Raw genomic sequence first — 20801 nt, forward strand, 5'->3', positions numbered from 1 at the left:
TATTATTATTATTATTATTATTATTATTATTATTATTATTATTATTATTATTTCTCCTTAGCATTTCCATAAATATAAATAAAATTAATATAATTCGTGATGATATAATTAACATAGTTATAACTAATGTACTCAGCGATGCCTTTATAAGACTTCCCTTAGGTTTGCCATGGCCTTCCCCTGAGGCTGAGACAGAGTGTGGACTTGATTTCCACTGCCATTAGTCCCCACAGCCGACGCCGGGAATCGAACTCGCGTCTTCCCCCCCGAGAGTCGTAATAGCCCAACGCTCAAACCACTGCGCCACAGTGTCTCTCTGGGATTGGCCGCCACGTGACAGGCCTCTTCTGCGCGGGGGACGCTGGGAGACGTAGTTTAATCCTCCGCCGCGGCCTCATTTCCCATGGTGCCCCGTGGCCTCTTTCTGACGGAGAGCAGAGGAGCCGGGCCGTCAGCATTGAGGAGGAGGAGCGGCTCAGTTGGGAGCTGGCAGCAGCAGCAGCAGCAGCAGCAGCAGCAGCAGCAGCAGCAGCAGCAGGCGGCGGCGGCGGCGGCGGCGGCGGCGCGGGGCTGGAGCGGCGGGGGCTCCTTTGCCAGGATGGACTCCCGGGTGTCCGAACTCTTCGGCGGCTGCTGCCGGCCGGCCTCAGGAGGCGGGAACGGCGGGGCTTTGCGAGGCCGCCCTGGAGCCGGCTCTGGCAACGGAGGCTCCTCCAAGGGGAGGAAGAAGAACGGCAGGCACCGAAGCGGGAAGGCCAACAACCCGCCCTACCTGCCGCCCGAGGTGAGGGGGGCCTCGCTGTGTGCGTCCATACTGGGGAAATAACCCGGTTTGGCAGCGCTTTAACTCTATCTGCTTCTTGGCTATGGAATTCTGGCTCCGCTCCGCTCTGGGCCCACAACAAACTCCAACTCCCAGAATTCCATAGCAAAAAGTCAAACAAAGAGTTAAAGCGCTGCCAAACCAGGTTATCCCTCCAGTGTGGACACAGCCCTAAGCCTTTCCTGACATATGGCAACCCTAAGGTGATCCTGTCATAGGGCTTCTATGGGGGTTTGCCATTGCCATCCTCTGAGGCTGAGAGAGTGTGACTCGCCCAGTGGGCTTCCTTGGCCCAGCCAGGATTCGAACCCAGACTGAAAGCCACTGCTGTCTTTCTCTGCTGGCAGGTTAAAGTATGGTTGCCACTGTCTGGATTGTTTACGTCTTGCAAGACTCTTCTGAGTCACTCGGATTGCACCTAAGTTGCTTCATCCAGCTGTCATTTGAAAGGCAGCCAAGGAGTCAGGTTTGGAAGGACTGGGACACCTTGATGTGTTTATTTACTTCGCTTCATTTCTATGCCGCCTTTCTCCCAGAGAGGGACCCAAGGCAATACAAATTTAAAACATTTTAATTCACCTCACTGAAAACAGTATAAAATTGCATCAAAAATATACAAAAGCTAAAAAGCCTAACTAAAACATAAACTGAACACAGACTTTAAACTGAACTTTAGGTTCTGCAGTAATTCCAGTTGAGGTTGGGGGCAAATATATTTAATAGATGTTTTCAGGTCCAAAACACACTGCAGAAATAATCCAGTTTGAGACCGCTTTAACTGTCCTGGCTCAGTGCTCATTCATCAAAAATAATCAGGTGGCAGCAGGTAATGAGTGTTCTCCCTGGGATCAGGAAAAGAGATTCCCCCTAAAGAGTAGGAAGAGCTTTGTGATGGTAACAGCTGTTCAATACAGTAGTGGCATATGCTGCCTCAGAGAGTGGTGCAGTCTCCATCTTTGGGGGTCTTTAGACAGAGACAAGATAGCCATCTGTCAGGGGTGCTTTCCTTGTGTATTCCTGCATGGAAGGGAGTTGAACTGGATGGCCCTCTCTTCCAAGGTCCAAAGCACACTGCAGAAATAATCTAGTTGAGACCACTTCAACTGCCTAGGCTCAGTGCTAGTGAATCTTGGGAATTGTAGTTTGTTGTGGCACCAGAGCTCTCTGATGGAGAAGGCTAAATGTCTCACAAAACTACAGTTCCTAGATTTCCCAAGCATTGAGCCAGGGCAGTTAAAACAGTCTCAAACTGGATTATTTCTGCAGTGTGTTTTGGACCAAGCTCTGATCCCATGAATGGTAGATATTCCCCTGTGGCCTGATTCAGCATAAAGCAACCTCATTCAAGAAGATAAAGACAGCCATGGATCAGACCAAAGCCCTATTGAGTTCAGCATTCCGTTCAATAGCGAGCGACTAGTTGCCCCAAAGTGAAACTTGCCAACTGGTCACAAGCACAACTGCTACTTCTTGCTCCCCGGCGGTGGTGGCCACTAGGCCACATCCATAGGTAAGCAGCCATAGCTAGTACTGTTTTTATAAATCTTGTAAGCCGCCCTGATCATTTCCATGGAAGGGCGGGGTATAAATAAAATTTATTATTATTATTATTATTAGTATCTTGTGGCAGTGGATTTCACGTTGCCTATTTCACTGAAGTACATATCATTCTACTCTCGCATATACAGTACTTCTATTAAATTTTGATAAATCTGTCTCTGAGCTTTACTGCTTTAGACAAAACGTGTGTTGCCTGCTCCACCATCTATAAATACAGTATTTTCACAAAGAAAACCAGCTATCTTGAGAAAGGTTTTATGCTTGTTCTCTCCAAATATATATATATATATATATATATGAACAAAAGAGTTGGAGGTGAGGCAGAAGGATGCATGGGTAAAGTAGCATTCAGTTTTCAGAGCCTGCCAGGTTGGCGCCGTACAGCTTAGACACCGGTGTAGCTCTTGAGTGAGACTTAGGCTGCATCCACACTGGAGAAATAACCTGGTTTGGCACCGCTTCAACTGGCCTGGCTCAAGGCTATGGAATTCTGGGTGCTGGAGTTTGTTGTGGTGCCGAGAGCAGAGCTCTGCTCCGCTCTGGGCTCATAAAAAACTCCCAGAATTCCATAACTTTGAGCCAGACAAGTTAAAGCAGTGCCAAACCGGGTTATTTCTCCAGTGTGGATGCAGCCTTGGGCTGTAGTGCTCCCTGCATGGTAATGGAAGATAAACTTGATTATGAATTGTGTCTTGAAAAGATCCCCAAGCCAGCTTGCCAACCCTGACTTATTCTCACTTAAAACCAGTGTACCTGTGCAGCATGGACTCCCTTTCATTCAAGCGACTGTTATGGTCCTAGTGTTTTTGCTGTTAAGCAATTACAAACATGTCTTACAAAAGATATAAGAACTGCAGATGGATGATTCTGAGTTAAGACATATGCTTCAGAATTCATGTCTGCAGATTCTTTATTCACGGATCCAAGCATCCATGGCTTGAAAATATTCAAAAATATATATGAATTCTAAAAAGCAAATCTTGATTTTGCCATTTCATATAAGGGGCATCATTTTACTATCCATTGTGTTTAATGAGACTTGAGCATCCACAGATTTTGATATCCATGGGGGATCCTGGAACCAAACCCCAGCGGATAACAAGGGCCCACTGTAGTGAGCCATTTCCAAGACAGCAGGATTACTCTCTGCACTTCACACCAGTACTATTTTTCTGTCTTCTTTTAACTTGTGTGGACCATCTCTGGGCATGTCTGGACTTGTCACTCTTTCAGCATCACTTCTACAGTTGAATTAATAATGTATACACCAGAACTGGTTGCACCTTAGAAAGTATAGATGTGCGTGCAGAGTTTCTGTTATAGGTAATACGTTTGCGCTGTGTTTAAACTGTTGATCTGGGGATGATGATGTGTAAATAAAATAAAATATGTTGGATAAATAAAAGCTAGACGATTAGGTGGTATTGCAACTGTCTTCTCTCCAAGGTGTAGGCAGTTAATTCTCAGATATTGTTTGCAAAGTATTTCCCCTGTCATCACTACTTTTGTATCAATCAGGTTTGAGCTAGAACAAGCAAGATTCATGGAATTGAAAACAGAATCTTCCTTCCGTAGCAAGGAAAACATGCTGGGAAAGAGAGCGATGTTTACTTCCAGAGCAGCAAGATTATTTCAGGAAGAAATTAAACATGAGCAGATCACTTTTCATGCTGCTGCCAGTCTGGTTTATGGCACCTTCCCACTGAGTTCCTAGCCTTCAACAGCATTTAGGTTTGGAAGAGGATCAGTAGAGTGTAATGCACTGTCACATGCCTGCTTTTTAGAGATTCATCATAGTATGCTTAATGAATAGTCCTTAGTTATTAACCCCCCAGCCAGGTAGGAGTATCTTTTGAAAAACATTATCTGAGTACCTAATTCAGGGAAGTTTAAAGTGTTTTCTTTCTTTAACTTTGCCATGACATTTTCTAGCTTGTTTACCGCAAGCTGATTACAAGTCTCCATCTCCTTCAGCTGCCAGTCATATTTATCTTCTCGAGCCACATTTACTTTGGAAGAGACGAATATGAGGAATTATTGTCAGTGAACTCTGCTAGAGTAGACTGAAATGATGTAGCTAAATATAGGGTGTGAGTGATGAACAGATCACTTCAATGCAGGAGGGTATATAGGGTGACTATTGATGAATGCAGAGTCTCACATTATCTGCTCCAGTTTCCTGGTTTACACAGGAGCTGTGGAGCAGTTGATGCTGTTTTCATGCAGCTTCTAGAAATCTAGAACTTCTGAGATTGTTGGTCAGAAGTTCTTCCAGCAAGGTGTACAAATTGAGTCTTCAAATTCTTACTCTGTTTCCAAAAAATTATGTCAAGTGAATAATACCAGATTGGGCAAACAGCATGCTGGTATCAAGAGGTAGTTTGGTAACAAAAGCATTCTAAAGGTAGTTTGGTAACAAAAGCATTCTAAAGGCTGTTAAGAGATTTGTGAAGATGCAGTAAAAAGTTGGGGTCTGCTTGAAATACTGTACATGAATAGGATTTACTTCTTTTGAAGACAGATTATTGAAGCCTTCCCCATGATCTGATTGCTAAAGGCCTAATTCAGCACTTGTAGCATTCATAATAGTCTACTAGTTGCTTTGTTTGCAAAACAGACAATGGTGAGCTGAAGAGAGAAGTTCTAGAATTGTACTGGGGAGCTTATATGTTGATTCATTACAGTTTTTTCAAAGAGATAGGAGCCAGAATGATAACGTTCAATGACTCTTGATATAAATAACAAGTTCTGTCTGTGTGCTATTTTACTGAGTTATCAAATGGCTAACACTATAAAGGCCACTAATATCAATTTTTCTTCTTTTACTTAGGCAGAAGATGGAAACATAGAATATAAGGTGAGTCTTGTAGGAGGGAATTCCCAAGATGAGATTCTTAACACAAAGAGCTACAAACCAAATTATGCTTTGAATCACATAGGATCCTAAAAGTATTTTAATTTCTGAATGATATAGGCCCGTTACAGACGGGCACCCTAGGATGGACTCAGTCTGTGCTAGGGTTAGAAAGGAGCGTCTCTTCCAGACTCCCCTAACCCTACCACGGACTGAGTCCGTAACAAATGGCGGTGGCCGTTCCACACAGCCGCCGCCATCTTGACGTAGCGGACGCTCTGCGTCCACACGTCGAGCCCCAGAAGTGACATCACGAGTACGCGACTAGCTCCTCATGGTGTCTCTTCCAGGGCCCAGGAAGGAGCACGATTTTCGCGCTCCTTCTCTGCAGCATCCAGGAACCGCACCGTTTGGCTGCTGCGGTTCCTGGACGCTGCAAGCGGCGGCAGACCGGCGGTCTGTAATGGGCCAAAGCTTGGATGAAACAACAAGAAAATATATTTGTTTAAAGTTTGCGGCTACTAGCTACTCTGTTGATTTTCTCATGCTCAAATATTTGGATCTGAACATTCCTTTTTCAAAATTACAGGGTAGATTTTAGAAAACAAAGACCCTCCTTGTGTAATTATAGTTTCTCTTTGAGAAATTATCAGATGTGTTGCCCAGTCCCTTCATTTAGCTGTCTGGAGTGTATCTGCTACATATGAACTACCATATATGCTTGACTATAAGTCGACCTCATGTATAAGTTGAGGGCAGATTTGGATTTTGATATGACCCATGGATAAGTCGAGGGTAAAATCTATGGGTATGCAACAAAGAATCTAAATAATAAAGCAAAAACAATGGCAAAGAACCTATGAAATTTCAGTAGTTATAACTGTTTGTGGTCACGCTAAAGGCTGGATGGATGAGAGTAGAGGGGGATCAGTTCTTCCAGGCCAGATTGCACTCTTGCCTTTCCCGAGAGGATGGTTCTTTTTTTTGATAAGAGTTAAAGTACAGTACTTACACTGACACATAGATAAGTTGACTCAAGTTTTTTGGGTTGATTTTTTGACTAAAAATTCTAGACTTATAGTTGAGTATATACAGTAAGTTGTCACTCATAACAACAACAACAAAAATTAACATGAGCAAAGCTAAAAACTGATCCCATCCATGCCTTGTGTAAAAATGCCTAATTCTAGTGGAGATTTCCCCTCTTCCCCAAAAGCAAACTCTAACCCATTAGACTGCACACTGATTGTAATCACTTCTTTCTTTGGGCAGCTGAAGCTGGTTAACCCTTCTCAGTACCGCTTTGAGCACCTAGTAACGCAGATGAAGTGGCGACTACAAGAAGGCCGTGGTGAAGCAGTGTACCAGATTGGTGTAGAGGACAATGGACTGCTCGTAGGACTGTCAGAAGAGGAGATGCGTGCCTCTCTCAAAACACTGCGGCGAATGGCTGAGAAGTATGTGGATTTGTCCTTCTTTTGAACCAGAACAAGCCAATTGAGTGCTCTGTCGTTTCTAAAACTAGCCAAAAGTTCTTGATACCTTTTAATACGGTCACCCCTCCATATTCACAGGGGTTAGGGGTGCAAGACCCTCGCAGAAGTGGAAAAAATGCAGATAGATCCCCAAAGAAACATGCTGCCGACTCTTGTCAACAGCAACAGCCTGTCATTCCATTTCCCACCTGGCCAGTAGCATGACTCAAACAGATTTTAAACCCATTCTAACCCACTGATCTTCTCAGCCCATTTTTCTAGTTCTTCACAATCTAAGTCCTCTCAACCTCCCATCCTTTCAAACATGCCAGAAAAGTTTTAAACCCTTTTCCAGCCCGTCGCTCTCCTCACTCCACTCATATTCTTCCCAATCTACCTCCTCCTAACCACCTTTCCTTCTAAAAGAGCCAGCCAGATTTTAAACCCCTATCCACCCTACTGATATTACACACTATTCCAGTTCCTCCCAATCAATTTCCTCTTAACCTCCCATCCTTCCAAAACATCCAGCCAGGTTTTAAACCCCTTTCCACCCTGTGGATATTGCACCCCATTGCTCTCAACTTCCCATCTTGCCAAAAGAGCAAGCCTTTCCAATCCATAATCTCCTGGCTGGTTAAAATAAGATGAAATTAAGGGGAGGAAGAGGAGAGGTCAAGATAGTTAAGCAGCAACTTCAAACCAGTGAATAGTTAAAACGACAAATGTCCAGCCTACGAATGTGGACATCCGACTGTATTTGTTAAGCAGAAAGCCAAGCAGATAGGTCTATTTGTACTATGCATATTTTCTCATATTATCACAGTCCAGCATTTCTCAAGTTGATGCCTTCCAAGTCTGTGTATTTATTAACCAAAGTACTTATAACTTACCTATATCTGAAGAGCTCAGGGTGGCTTACAGTAAAATTCAATTAAATTGCCTTCTATCTAAAGCTGTCAGTGTGGCATACAATAAAATCAAGATGATTAATTTAAGATAGTAAAATAATTTTAAAATGCTAAAAATATTTTAAACAATTTAACAAATTAAAGAAAAACAGATTAAAACCAGTTAAAATACTTTAGAACAATAAACATCTGTAGGGCACCAGCTTGGTGAAGATTGCCATAATCTGTAATGTATATGTACTGATATGTCACAGTTGTAATAAAACTGTTCTTTTTAATAGCAAGCTATTTCAACGTACTGTATGTACTTGTTTGGGAAAGGAATTGAAATCTGGCTAGTTTAAGGCGAATCAGTGACGATGCAGTCAAAATTCATTTTAATTAGATATAGTAAAAGAACTACCTAGGCTTGCTATATTAACACACTCCGTTTTAACCCACTTTAGTCTTTTAAAGTGAAAGCTTTTTGTCTTTGTGGCCACATCCAGTGATTTCACACAACCAAGAAAACCTTTCCAGCTGTGAAATACCTAATTAAGATGGTTTATATTATGTGTTGAACTACATACAAGTTGAGTCTTCCTTATCTGAAATGCTTGGGACCAGAAGTGTTTTGGATTTCAGGGTGTTTTTTGTTTGTTTGTTTGTTTGTTTGTTTTGGATTTTGGAATATTTGCATATATATAATATCTTGGTGATGGGACATGAAATTCACTTATGTTTTATGTTCACTTTATACACATAGCCTGAAGGCAATTTTATACAATATTTTAAATAATTTTGTGCATGAAACAAAGTGTGTGTACACTGAACCATTAGAAAGCAAAGGTGTCATTATCTCAGCCAGCCATGAAAAAAGTTTTGGAATTTTGAGTATTTTGGATTTTCAGATTGAGTATTTTGGATTTTCAGAAATACTCAACCTGTATTTCCAAAATTCACAAATTTAAAAGAAGAGTGGTTTGACATTGATTGGAAAATACCCATGTGAATGTCCACCCACTGACAGAAATTTAAGTCTCAATGGGCTGAGAGAGATCAAAAATCAGTAAGTGGGAAAACAAGTAAATTTTTCCATTTGTAGGTTGCATCCCCAGAAGCTTTTCTGAATGTCACTACAAGATAGTCCTGTTCCTGTGCCTGCTCAGAAATTCCTTGCAAATGATCTATAAACACCTTATAATTTTCTGTTTTCCCTTTGCAGAGTAGGAGCTGATATCACTGTGCTGCGGGAAAGAGAAGTGGATTATGACAGTGACATTCCCAGAAAGATAACAGAGGTGCTGGTCCGAAAAGTGCCAGATAATCAACAGGTAACTATCTGCTTGAATGCTCTCTGCTTTGGTTGGTTTCCTATTAAGGTGACTTTCATAAATGACATGGAAGCTAATCTAATAAAGGCATTTAATCATGGGATGCTGTGCTGATTTGTGCTTCCAAGAGTGCTGTAGGAGCTGTTTTATGGCTGAAACAAAGTTGTAGAATTTCATTACATCAAAGCCAGTATAACCTTGCTTAGTCTTTGTAGACGAAGGTGGTAGTTTCCCAGTGCCTGGGAATGATGTCTTTGTTGTGGCATCACAGAATTAGGTAAATTATCATAGTAATTTTAGATCCCTTTGATGTATTAGTTTGCAGGGCAGTCAAACATGAATCATATGTACTTTAAAGACTCTTGTCCCTGTCACTTTATCTTATTTAGAAACAAATTTCAATAGCTAATCCATTTTTTCTTAAGTTTCTAGACCTACGAGTAGCTGTGCTTGGGAATGTGGATTCAGGCAAATCAACCCTGTTAGGTGTCTTGACACAAGGAGAACTTGATAATGGGCGGGGTAGAGCTCGTCTCAACCTTTTTCGGCACCTGCATGAAATCCAGTCTGGGAGGACATCCAGCATCAGCTTTGAAATTCTTGGCTTCAATAGCAAGGGAGAGGTATGGATACCAGGGTGTCTGTACTCTTGAGTTACCCTTTTATTCCACTTCTTTATATAAAGGACCACATTTTTAGTGTTCAGCAGCTATATCTTCTGCCTTCCAGGTTGTGAACTACAGTGACTCACGGACAGCTGAGGAAATCTGTGAGAGCTCCTCCAAGATGATCACATTTATTGATTTGGCTGGTCATCACAAGTACCTGAAAACCACTATCTTTGGCCTCACAAGCTATTGCCCAGATTTTGCAATGCTGGTGGTGAGCGCAAACACTGGGATTGGTAAGTGGCCACTGCATCATCTGGGTTAGCCTTCCTCTGGGATTTGAGAAAACTGGTATATGCAGTTGTGGTCAGTACAAATGACTGATTTAAGCAATCAAGCTTTAGAAATATCCAGCCCCAAGTCAGGCAAATGGCAGGGTGATCCTAGAGCCATATGTGTAAGGTGCATTTGCGTCACTGCCTTCTCAGCTTGGTTTTCTCCTTTTTCTTGCAGCAGGTACAACTCGAGAGCATCTAGGCTTGGCTATGGCGCTCAAGGTCCCCTTCTTCATTGTCATTAGCAAAGTGGACTTATGCTCAAAAGCCACCGTGGAGCGGACAGTAAAACAGCTGGAACGGATCTTGAAACAGCCTGGCTGCAACAAACTCCCTTTGCTGGTAACATCAGATGATGATGCAGTCACAGCAGCACAGCAGTGTGCCCAGTCTCCCAAGTAAGAACCACCTGCCCTTCTTGCAGTGGGAGGGAGTTAACACAATGCACAATCTTGTTAGACAATTGTAACAATGTGCAATGGGGTACCACGCAAGTGTTGTGTTGTGCATTGGAGGTTTTCACTGCACGATGGGGCACCACAAAAGCTTTTTTTCAGCTGGGTGCAGGGTCCCCATGACATTCCATTGCCTTGCATTCTGGATTACCACTGCCCCATGACTTTGCTGGGGATTGTTGCCCCTTTACCTTGCACTACATTGTACAAGGGCAGCCTGTCTCACAAAGTACTGTACTTTTGCAGTTTTTTGTGGGTTTTTCGGGCTATTTTTCTAGAACATGGCCACATAGCCTGAAAAACCCTAAAAAAAACTATGGATGCCGGCCATGAAAGCCTTCGACTTCACAAGTACTGTACTGTTGCATATTGCAGCTGTAGTGCAATGGCCCTGCTCCTTGCTCTGCTTGTATAGTGATCCTGATGAGACAGTTATGACAATGCTCCTTTCGTGGGAATAAGCTCACTATAATTCTAAACTGCACAATTTTAAGTTGTCTTACAACATTGTAATTTCCCAACAGGATACTAGCTGGAATTTAGAAAAAATATGAGAACTTAAGTTCCATGCACTTAAATATTTGCACATTAACATGGAAGAAGTCCCCTCACACCATGTTCAATTAAAACCATGCACAGAACTGAAGATCACTAGCATGTTTCTTTCATGTGTTGGCAGCATCACTCCTATCTTCACCTTGTCCAGTGTTTCTGGAGAAAATTTGGATCTTCTGAAAATTTTCCTCAACATCCTTCCTCCCCTGACAAACAGCAAGGAACAGGAAGAGCTAATGCAACAGCTCACTGAGTTCCAGGTACACAGGTGTATGTAGTCTTCACTGGAGATCTCAAACAGTATTACCTTTATAATGCTTGAGAACAAAAGGAGCTCATGCATTCTTTGTATCAGGCAGTGAAAGGTTGAGGACCCACTAAAGTCATTATTGGTTTTTATTCAAGGGATAATATTTAGATAATATTCTTGTTACTTAGTTAATCCTTAGGATGTTTAAGCTGCAGATCTACACAGAAATCTCCATAGAATGATTGTTCTTCAGTGATGGCTGGAACTAATGTAAGGAGGAAAATATTCAAGGGTGGGTTTTGAGGTCCTGTAGAAGTTTCTGTACTGAAATTCTTGAGCTTGTTCAGTCTTATCTCTGAAGTACTGGTGTCACAGCCGCACAGGCTTAACATGCATGCTCTTGTCCTCTTATAGGTGGATGAAATCTACACTGTACCTGAGGTGGGCACTGTTGTTGGTGGAACTCTGTCAAGGTGGGTCATACTCCATGGATAGTTAGAGTTAGTAAAGTGCTTCTTTCATCATTGGGGAGGGGGTTGCAGTATAAAATTCCTTTCAGCACTGTAAGCTTAAGGCAATGGGACTCAAACTTTATACCCTTATGACCTCCTTTACATCTATATGCGGACATCATGCCACTCCCCACCACTCAATATAGTAAATGAATAAAAATATTTATTTATTTTATTTAAATATTTATTAAATTATTTATTTAAAAATATTTTTCTCTGCTTTGTAATCCGCCTTGATTCTGCAAGGAAAAGACGGACTATAAATAAATCATATTATTATTTTGTTCATTTAGTGTGCATATTTTTATTCACACATTCACATATAGTCATATCTTAATATTTTAAGGAAATAAGATCATTCAGATTAGAACAGTTTTATTTAAGCATCTTCAATATTTAATTCAAAGCATGTGTAAATTTTATACATAAAAACGTTTCAGAAGATGAGGTGGGATCAGGGCCTCCAAGTCTGACATGCCCTTTGAGCAACTCTGGCACACATACCTGAAGGTCCCACCCCGCCATTTTAGAACCACTGAGCTAGGGAATAAAGTGCCAATGGTAGCTTATGACTGGCTTTCTTGATAACTGAGTCAAGAATATCAGGGTTTGCTTCAAGAAAAGTAACTGAAATACACCTTCAAAGACTCCTGTACCATTCTCTAGAAAGAGAAGAGAAGTATTCACACCCAATGAAATACAAGACACAATTTTTTTTCCCCATATCAATTTCAAGAGGTTACTTCAGATGTCAGTCATAAGTTGGCACAGAAGAAATAATTTTCACACCTTTTGGGAGCTAAATATGTTCTATTGATTTTGTGCTCTTACCAGTGGGATATGTAAAGAGGGAGAAAACCTGGTGGTTGGTCCAACTGATGATGGCAAGTTTCTACATCTGAAAGTGTGCAGTATCCAACGAAATCGCTCAGCATGCCGTGTGCTTCGAGCTGGACAGGCTGCTACCCTGGCTCTTGGACACTTTGACCGCTCACTACTGCGCAAAGTGAGTCCACCTGGGAGGTGTGGTTTTAAACATCTCCCCCCCCCCCCCACCTTTGTGAATAATGTGCAATGATCTGAGGATGTTACAAGGAATTGGCAGCTGTGGTTCCTCTGGGACTCCTGCTGGAGAAGACATTCTGGAATGCTGTGATCCAAGAATAGGGTAGATGTAGCTGTATGGGACTGTACCTCCCATCATTGCTCACCTTTAGCTTTGTTGGCTAAGGCTGAGTTGGAAGTCAGCTAGAGGGCCACATATTTGCTGACTCTGCTGTCAACTCCATCCTGCTCATCCTGTATTGATTGGTTTGGCAAAAAGAAATAATGGAACCCATGGCTTTGGGTGGTTGTCTTGGGAATCAGACTATTGACAGGTGAAGAGAGTAAACTGAAACTCGCAGAAAGCAGTTAAATTTTCCCCTTACATCCCTAACCACTGCTAGCCTATTTTTCACATACACATACTTGCCTACTCTCATTTGGTTTAGAGGAGATGTCAGGTTCCTATAAATGGAGAACTAGATACTGTCAGGACATTCAGTAATACTGTACCTTTTGGGCAAATGTTAGGAATAGATGAGTTCCATTGTCAAAAGAATTGATCCAACAGTCTTGCTGTCACTTAGGGCATGGTGATGGTCAGCCCAGAGATGAACCCCACCATTTGTTCAGTGTTTGAAGCTGAAATTGTTCTGCTCTTCCACGCTACAACTTTTCGGAAAGGATTCCAAGTAACAGTGCATGTTGGCAATGTGCGGCAAACAGCAGTTGTGGAGAAGATCCACGGGAAGGTAGGTTTCTGGTTGAGAATAGAGGTGTTTTCTTGTCCACAGATTCACTCAAGTCCCTTTTCATTTTCATCCCCCCTTCTGAAGTGTTTTCATTATTTCAGAAGGGGTCTTGTGCAGTTAAAACCACTTGAAGAGTTTCAGAAATACTCAGGGCATGCCATTGTTTTCTGGATGCCAACTCATTCTGACTTGTAGCTAGAATTGATACAGGTCCAGTGGATGTAGCCCTGGTCCTGCTTCACCTTTTGTACAGCCTGAGAATGTGGACAGAATCCTTGGAGATGCAAGAACACTCTACATGTATACTAGACTCTTATTTCTCCTGGCTTATTAAACAGGCCAGAGGGAAACTGGCTGAGTGGGCAAGATAAGCGATTAATGCTTCTTTACAGCAAGGCATGGTCCCAGCATGCCTGAAGGAAGATGTGCTAAAACGTCTTCTAAAAAAACTTTCACTGGTTCCTACTGTATTTGATAACTATAGGCCAGTCCTTCAACCTTCTGGTTTTGGGCAAGGTACTAGAACATGTGGTGGTTTCTGAACTCCAGGGGTTCCTGGATGAGGCCCATTATCTTGATCTATTTCAATCTGCTGTCAGACCTGCTTTGGTCACCTTGGTGGATGACCTACACAGGGAACTAGACAGGGAAGCATGTCCCTTTTGATTCTGCTTTACCTCTCAGTGGCTTTTGATACCATCAACTATAGTATTCTTCAGAGTGCCCTCTTTGGGATGAGTCTTGAAGGTACAGTTCTACAGTAGCACCATTTTTTCTTGGAGGGGTGTTCTCAGAGGTTGGTGATGGGTACTCATGTTTGACTCCCTGGCCATTCGTCTGTGGAGTCAGGGTTATGTCTTGACCCCTATACTATTTAACATATTCATGAAAACATTGGGAGACGTTGTCCTAAATTTTGGAGTCAGGTGTCCTCAGTATACTGATGCCCAGCACTATTACTCCTTTCCACTTAATTCCAAGAAAGCTGTTTCCATGCTAAACTGGTGCCTGACATATATGAGCTGGTGAACAAATTGCAGTTTAATGTAGACAAAACAGATCAGGAATAGATTCAGCCTGCATTAGATGCAGTTGCAGGTACTGATCAACTCAGTCAGAGGTCAGCGTTCCATCCCAGTGTGGACTGATGGCATTTGACTGTGTGGATTTTGAGTAGAGACACTTACAACTACAGGGTTACTCTAAGGGGATAGTAGAAACAATTTGTTTCCAGGAGAAAATTGACACAAAGAATAAATATATACATTGAGATGGGAGGTATTCAGAAATTGGTGTAGGTCGCAATAATAGAGATAGAGGAGGTCCAGGTGAGAGATGTTCTGTAATTTTTGAAGGATTGTCTTCACAAAGGGCTAAGACCAACCATGCTGAAATGACAAGTTTTTCTGCATTATCAACAGTTCTAAAGTTTGATAATAATAATAATAAATAAAAATTTTATTTATATGCTGCCCTTCCTTCGATCAGGGCGGCTCACAGCACATTAAAATACAATCGACACAGTACACATAAAATAAAAATACCCATTAAAACAAACCAACAGTAAAAAGCCCCATAGCCCAACCTCTTGGCCACGAAAGAGGGAGGCCCACAGGATATTTATTCGGGGAATGCCTGTTGGAATAGGAAGGTTTTAAGGTCCTTCCTAAATTGGGCCAGGGTAGTAGACGAGCGGAGCTCTATGGGCAGTGCATTCCAAAGGGCTGGGACAGCTGTGGAAAACGTCCTCCGGGAAGTGGAGACTAACCTAGCCCCAGGCACCTTCAGTAGCTGCTGCCCAGACGTTCTGAGGGTGCGAGGCGGAATGTACGGGGAGAGGCGGTCCTTCAGAAATCCTGGGCCCAAGCCATTTAGGGCTTTATAGGTAATTACCAACACCTTATATTGAGCTCGGAAGCAAATGGGCAGCCAATGGAGATCTTTTAAAACCGGTGTTATATGGCTGGTCCTGGGAGCACCAGTGACCAGCCTGGCTGCCATGTTCTGCACCATTTGCAGCTTCCGAGTTTGGTATAAGGGTTGCCCCATGTAGAGTACATTGCAGAAATCCAATCTCGAAGTTACCAGAGCATGTACAACAGTTTCTAGGTCCCTCTGGGCCAGGTATGGGCGCAGCTGGCGAATCAGCCAAAGCTGATAACAGGTGCTCTTGACCGTCGCATTCACCTGAGCAGTCAGATGAAGCGACGAGTCAAGAAGCACCCCCAGACTGCGCACGGAGTCCTTCACAGGGAGCGTGACCCCGTTCAGGACAGGTGGAACCACCGCCATTCCTGGACCAGGAGAACCTATCACTAGTACCTCCGTTTTCTCTGGATTCAATTTGAGTCGGTTTTCCCTCATCCAGCCCATTACTGACTCTAGACAGGCCACGAGAGGAGAGACGCCATCCCCAGTCACTGCATCAGTCGGAGACATAGAGAAAATGATTTGGGTGTCATCAGCGTACTGATAACCCCGCGCCCCATGTCTCCGGATGATCTCTCCCAGCGGTTTCATGTAAATGTTAAATAGCATGGGAGACAGAATGGCTCCTTGAGGGACCCCAGTTTTAAGGGCCCGCTCGTCGGATGGCAATCTATTGTCCACATAAAGGTAAAGGTAGTCCCTTGGGATGAATGTCTAGTTGTAACTGACCATAGGGGGGTGGTGCTCATCTCCATTACTAAGCCGAAAAGCCAGCATTGTCCAAGGACTATTCTGGTGGTCGTGGGGCCAGCATGACTGCACCAAACACTGTTACCTTCCCACCAAAGTGGTACCTATTTATCTACTTGCATTTGCATGCTTTCAAACTACTAGGTTGGCAGAAGCTGGGACTGGTGATGGGAGTTCACCCCATCATGCAGCATTTGGGTCTGAGCTGCCAACTTTCTGATCTTCCAATCATCAGAATTGGCATCTTAATCACTAAGCCACCGCATCCTGCTGTATATGTTGTAAGCATACCTGCCTTGTTACTAAAAAATTTCTAAGGGTGCAACAATAAAATTGTATCTGAGAGCTCAAAGATTTCCTACATGGAGCCTGAAGTTAATGTTGAATATGTTCACAAAGTTCCCTTTTGAGCCAGTCAGAGGTGCTTCTTTAGGCTGCTGTCCTTCAGGGTATCTTTTCTAATAGCAATTACGTCAGCCAGGTGGATGTCATAGTTGGCAGCTCTGCCCACCCAAATTTATGCAAAGTTGAACAGGATAGGCTTACTTTAATATTGGTTCCATAATTTTTGCCCAAATTGCATTTTGAAGATAGGAATGAGACAATTTAATTTTTTTGTCCTCATCCAAGGCTTCCAATCTGTTTTCTGAGGAGCCCTTAGGGCTCCACATGCACTTCCAGATGCTCCAGGAAAATGAAAGAAATAAAAATTAAATGAAATTAAAGAATAAGAATATGTTTTTATATATAATCCTAAAAATCATTAACTTGTAAGACATAGGGTAGGCCTCTTAGGGGCTCTGCCATAGAAATAACAGCTTCACGAGTTAAAAAGGTAGGGAACCCCTGCATTAGAGCATAGGTGGCATATATTAGATGTGAGGAAAGCTGTGATGGTGTACTTGAGAAGGACTCTGCAGGTCTGGTACACTGAGGCTTTCTTTCCACCCTTAGATGCTGGGGCAGAAAGCTTTTAAAACAGTAATTGCAAGTTGGATAAAAGCATGCATTTATCTTGGTTTTCACTGTGCTAAGAAGCCAGAACTGCAGAATGTCTGGGCACCTTCCACCAGGTCAGTGCAACCACCGTGGCTTTTGTAGTTCTGCCATTTTTGGTAAATGTATGTCATGGGGTGGGCATTTATTAAGCCTTACAAATTAGGTAGGTACAGGTTGATACAGATAGGTACATTTGGTCAAACTATGCTGCAAGCCTTGTTGACATGAGGTGCAGATAACGCCCACCTGAAGAGAAAGGTTTTGGGTAAGTTCCATTAGTGAGTGGATTGCTCCTTCGTGCCATTCTGCAAATGAGAGGTTGGAATTTACTGTGGATGATTATTCTGGAGGAGTCCACACCCTTCCAATAACAAAGAGGGTTTGGTAGGTTTAGTTTGATGAGAATAGGTATTAGAGAATCTGGCCAGGGCTAGATAATGAAACTGATAGGGAAGGGGTGGATTACTGTAATGTGCTTTACATGAGGCTGCCTTTGAAAAGTGTTTAAAACTTTTAGTTGGTCCAAAGAGCTGTAGCCAGATTATTAATCAGGTAGCACACAACTTCCTTGTTGCAGCAGCTCCACTGACTGCCCATCTGTTTCCAGGCACATACTGCTGATGACCTATAAAGCTGTATGCAGCAGGCTGTTTGAAGTACCCTATGCCAGTTTATAATAATAATTATAATAATAGGATTTATTTATATGCCGCCCAATCACTGTGAATCCGGGCGGCTTACAACAGAGGGGATACTAGATGGTTCCCTGCCCTCAGGCTTACAATCTAAAAAGACACAACACAAAAGGAGAAGGGAATGGTGACGAGGGGAGGAGATCAGGTTCAGCATTCTTCTCTCCCTCTGAGGCCTGGACCAAGGCAGATGGACTGGAGGGAGGGCTCTTTTTCCTTAATCGAGGCCTATTATGAGTCTATTGGATCATTAAGAGCTTTAAAGGGGGCTTTTCTCTGTCCCACCAACTTTTCAGACTCATTTCTTGGGTACAAGGGAGAAAGCCTTCTCAGTGGCTGCTCCTTTACTTTGGAACTCCCTCCCTGGGTGGGCCAGGATGGTCCCCCTCTTTACTATCCTTCCACTACAAGTCAAAAAATTGTTGTGCTGACATGCTTTCAGAAATTGATTGGGATGGGCTTTTAAAGGTGAGCTGTGCTATTTTATACTTTGTACATAGTCTTTTAATGGTTTTAACTTTATAATTTTAAATTGTCTTCTAAGTAACATGTATACAGTACTTTTTATTGACGTTTTGTATATTGTATTTTTAATCAATTGTAACTTTCTTGAGTCCCATTATTGGGACATAGGTGGGATATAAATGCACAAAATAAATAGACTCCTTATGCTGAATTGTGCTATTGATCTTATTAATAATATAGTTCTCTCTTCTTATTCAGGATAAGTTGCGGACAGGAGAAAAGGCTGTGGTTTGCTTCAGATTCATTAAACATCCTGAATATCTGAAGATAGGAGCTAAACTGCTTTTCCGTGAAGGTGTTACCAAAGGTATTGGACATGTCACTTACATTCAGGCTATTACCATTGGTGAAAACGGCTTGGAGCAGGGCTTGGATTCTGAGCTGGTCAGTTTCTGACTTTCGTCTCATCTGTGGAGTTTTGCAATAGAAGAAGGGAAGGAATCTCTCACTAGTGTGCAGAGTTCCTGCTGTCCAGTTGATGTACATGGGCAGATCTCCTCTTTTGCATGGCAGAAGCCAGAATCACCTCTTGGATTGAGTGGTCTTCCTGTTGTTTGTACATCACCTGCTGCTTCCATATCCCTGCCTTTCTTGGAATAGACAACAGTGCAGCCGCATCTTTGCCTTGGCTGGCAATTCCTGCTTTGGTGACTTTTGTTGAAAAGTCATTCCTGGGTAGAGGGCAAAGCCCTTAAGTGTTCTGGACTGTAACTTGCAGATACTGCCACCTGGGAGGCAGCAGTAGATCTATTTCTTCTCACAGGGCCCAGTCCTTTAGTGTCCTGTTGTCTGGTTTTGCAAGCTCTCTGTGACAAATGAGCAAATGAGTTACAGCTGAAAGTTACTCATTGCTCATAGTACAGCTCGGGAAATTTCTTTAAATTCACCTTATTTGCATTTTAATCTATTGATTTTATCAATCTCTCCTCTATTCACACTTTTTTGTGCTCAGTTATCAGCTAATGCCAGATTTGTTTTTCAGAGGAGTTGAGAAGGAATACCTCTGAAAAAATTTCAAATCTAATCACAACTACAGTTCCTAGCTCATTAATATGTTATCATGCTCCCACAGGATCCTTTGAAAATCATTTATCCCTTGGCAGTATTCACCAGGGGCCATATGTATGAAGTGACCACCTAAAACAGAGCTGGCTCATTAGACATCAAACACATCTCATTGCTTTTGTTGGCTACTTGCAATCTTGCCTGAGATGCCTGTCCAGTCTTACTGTTCCACTGAGTGCATTGAGATTCCAGTTCAAACTGTTCTTGGTAAAACATGCCTTAATTTCCCATTGTTAAACCAGTAAGGGCTGTCCAGCCATCACAGGAAGTTTTGCAATGCTGTCACAATTTGGACTCCAGTGCAATTTGACCAGATATTATTACTATGCTCCAGACACCTATACTTACATGTACAGTTTAAGTCTGTATGTTTCAGGTTAGGGTAAGGCAGCCTAAAGCACTGAGAGATTTCTCATTTGTAATTATTTTACGATATTTTAGATGCTTTTACTTAACTAGTCCCATATATCTTAGCCACTGAGGTAGTGGGGGTCCAAATAGCCAAGTCAGCATGGCCAGTAAAAAAAACACTGACTTGTTCTCACTGAAAAATTCCCCCCCTCCTTCTGTTCCATTTGTTCTGCAGATATTCAATTATTAACATTAAAACTGTTTCGCTACACAGAAAGCTTCTAGCTTCATGGTGCTTTTTTTTAGCAGAACTCATAATTCACTTTATAATCTTTTCAATAGTACAGTGGATAGTTGGTATAAAGAAGTTGTAAACTTCATCTGTTTATCATGATTCTTTCATAATAATGGTTTATCTACTTCCATTTAATAATTTGGATCACCCCTTATAAAGAAAACACAAGGTAAACACTTTGGTCCGAGTAGGTTTATTCTGGGGGAAGAAAATGCTTTCTTTGCATTTTGCAATGATGGACAGGTTAACTCCATTGTAAACAAACATACAAGGTGCTGTTAAGTCCTGACATTTGATTGTTCCTTCCCTTGTGTTCTATTGTGTTTTCAGTGCCATGCTTTTCATATTCACTGTTTGTGGATTCTTTAAAGCAGGGAGGTGTCTTCATCTCTCTTTATATATAATGTACAAAATAAAGATGTTTTATTGAAAGAATAAAGCTGTGGTGTACTTTTAAATGTAAGAATATACATTCCTTGCTCCTCAAGGCTTCCTACGTATCCTGCTCTTTCTCAGTTCGCTATTGCATGATGGAGTGTGCATAGTCAATGGCCTAAGAAGAGATAGTCTATTGCTATTTAATACTATAATTTTGACATTAACTATTCAAAAAGTTAGGAAAGCAAAGTAATGCTTGTGTACAAATCTTAATTCATTGATTACTAATTATGGTTTATTTTGTATTTTGATAAATGTTGAGTAACATTAGCTAAATCAGCTTCTGATGTGATTGCAGTCCCAAATGAGC

General features: G+C 42.1%; 1 protein-coding gene across 3 annotated transcripts; it reads left to right on the plus strand.

The window, feature by feature from the left end:
• Window positions 1–517: 517 nt before the first annotated feature.
• Window positions 518–20488, plus strand: GTPBP2 (GTP binding protein 2). 3 transcript variants are annotated; one of them, XM_042451863.1, is made up of 13 exons: window positions 518–784; window positions 5214–5240; window positions 6510–6694; window positions 8828–8936; window positions 9362–9559; window positions 9666–9840; window positions 10058–10277; window positions 11014–11149; window positions 11554–11612; window positions 12486–12657; window positions 13283–13447; window positions 17081–17199; window positions 18541–18751. In XM_042451863.1, exons 1-13 carry the CDS (start codon window positions 599–601, stop codon window positions 18605–18607), a joined length of 1818 nt encoding a protein of 605 aa, XP_042307797.1. In that variant the 5' UTR covers window positions 518–598; the 3' UTR covers window positions 18608–18751. The 3 variants fall into 3 exon arrangements, with proteins under 3 accessions (XP_042307797.1, XP_042307806.1, XP_042307788.1); XM_042451854.1 differs by lacking the exon at window positions 17081–17199 and having other exon boundaries at window positions 521–784; window positions 18541–20488; XM_042451872.1 differs by lacking the exons at window positions 13283–13447; window positions 17081–17199 and having other exon boundaries at window positions 519–784; window positions 18541–20488.
• Window positions 20489–20801: the final 313 nt, after the last annotated feature.

The sequence above is a fragment of the Sceloporus undulatus genome, chromosome 1 (genome assembly GCF_019175285.1).
Source record: "Sceloporus undulatus isolate JIND9_A2432 ecotype Alabama chromosome 1, SceUnd_v1.1, whole genome shotgun sequence".
Taxonomy (NCBI): domain Eukaryota; kingdom Metazoa; phylum Chordata; class Lepidosauria; order Squamata; family Phrynosomatidae; genus Sceloporus; species Sceloporus undulatus.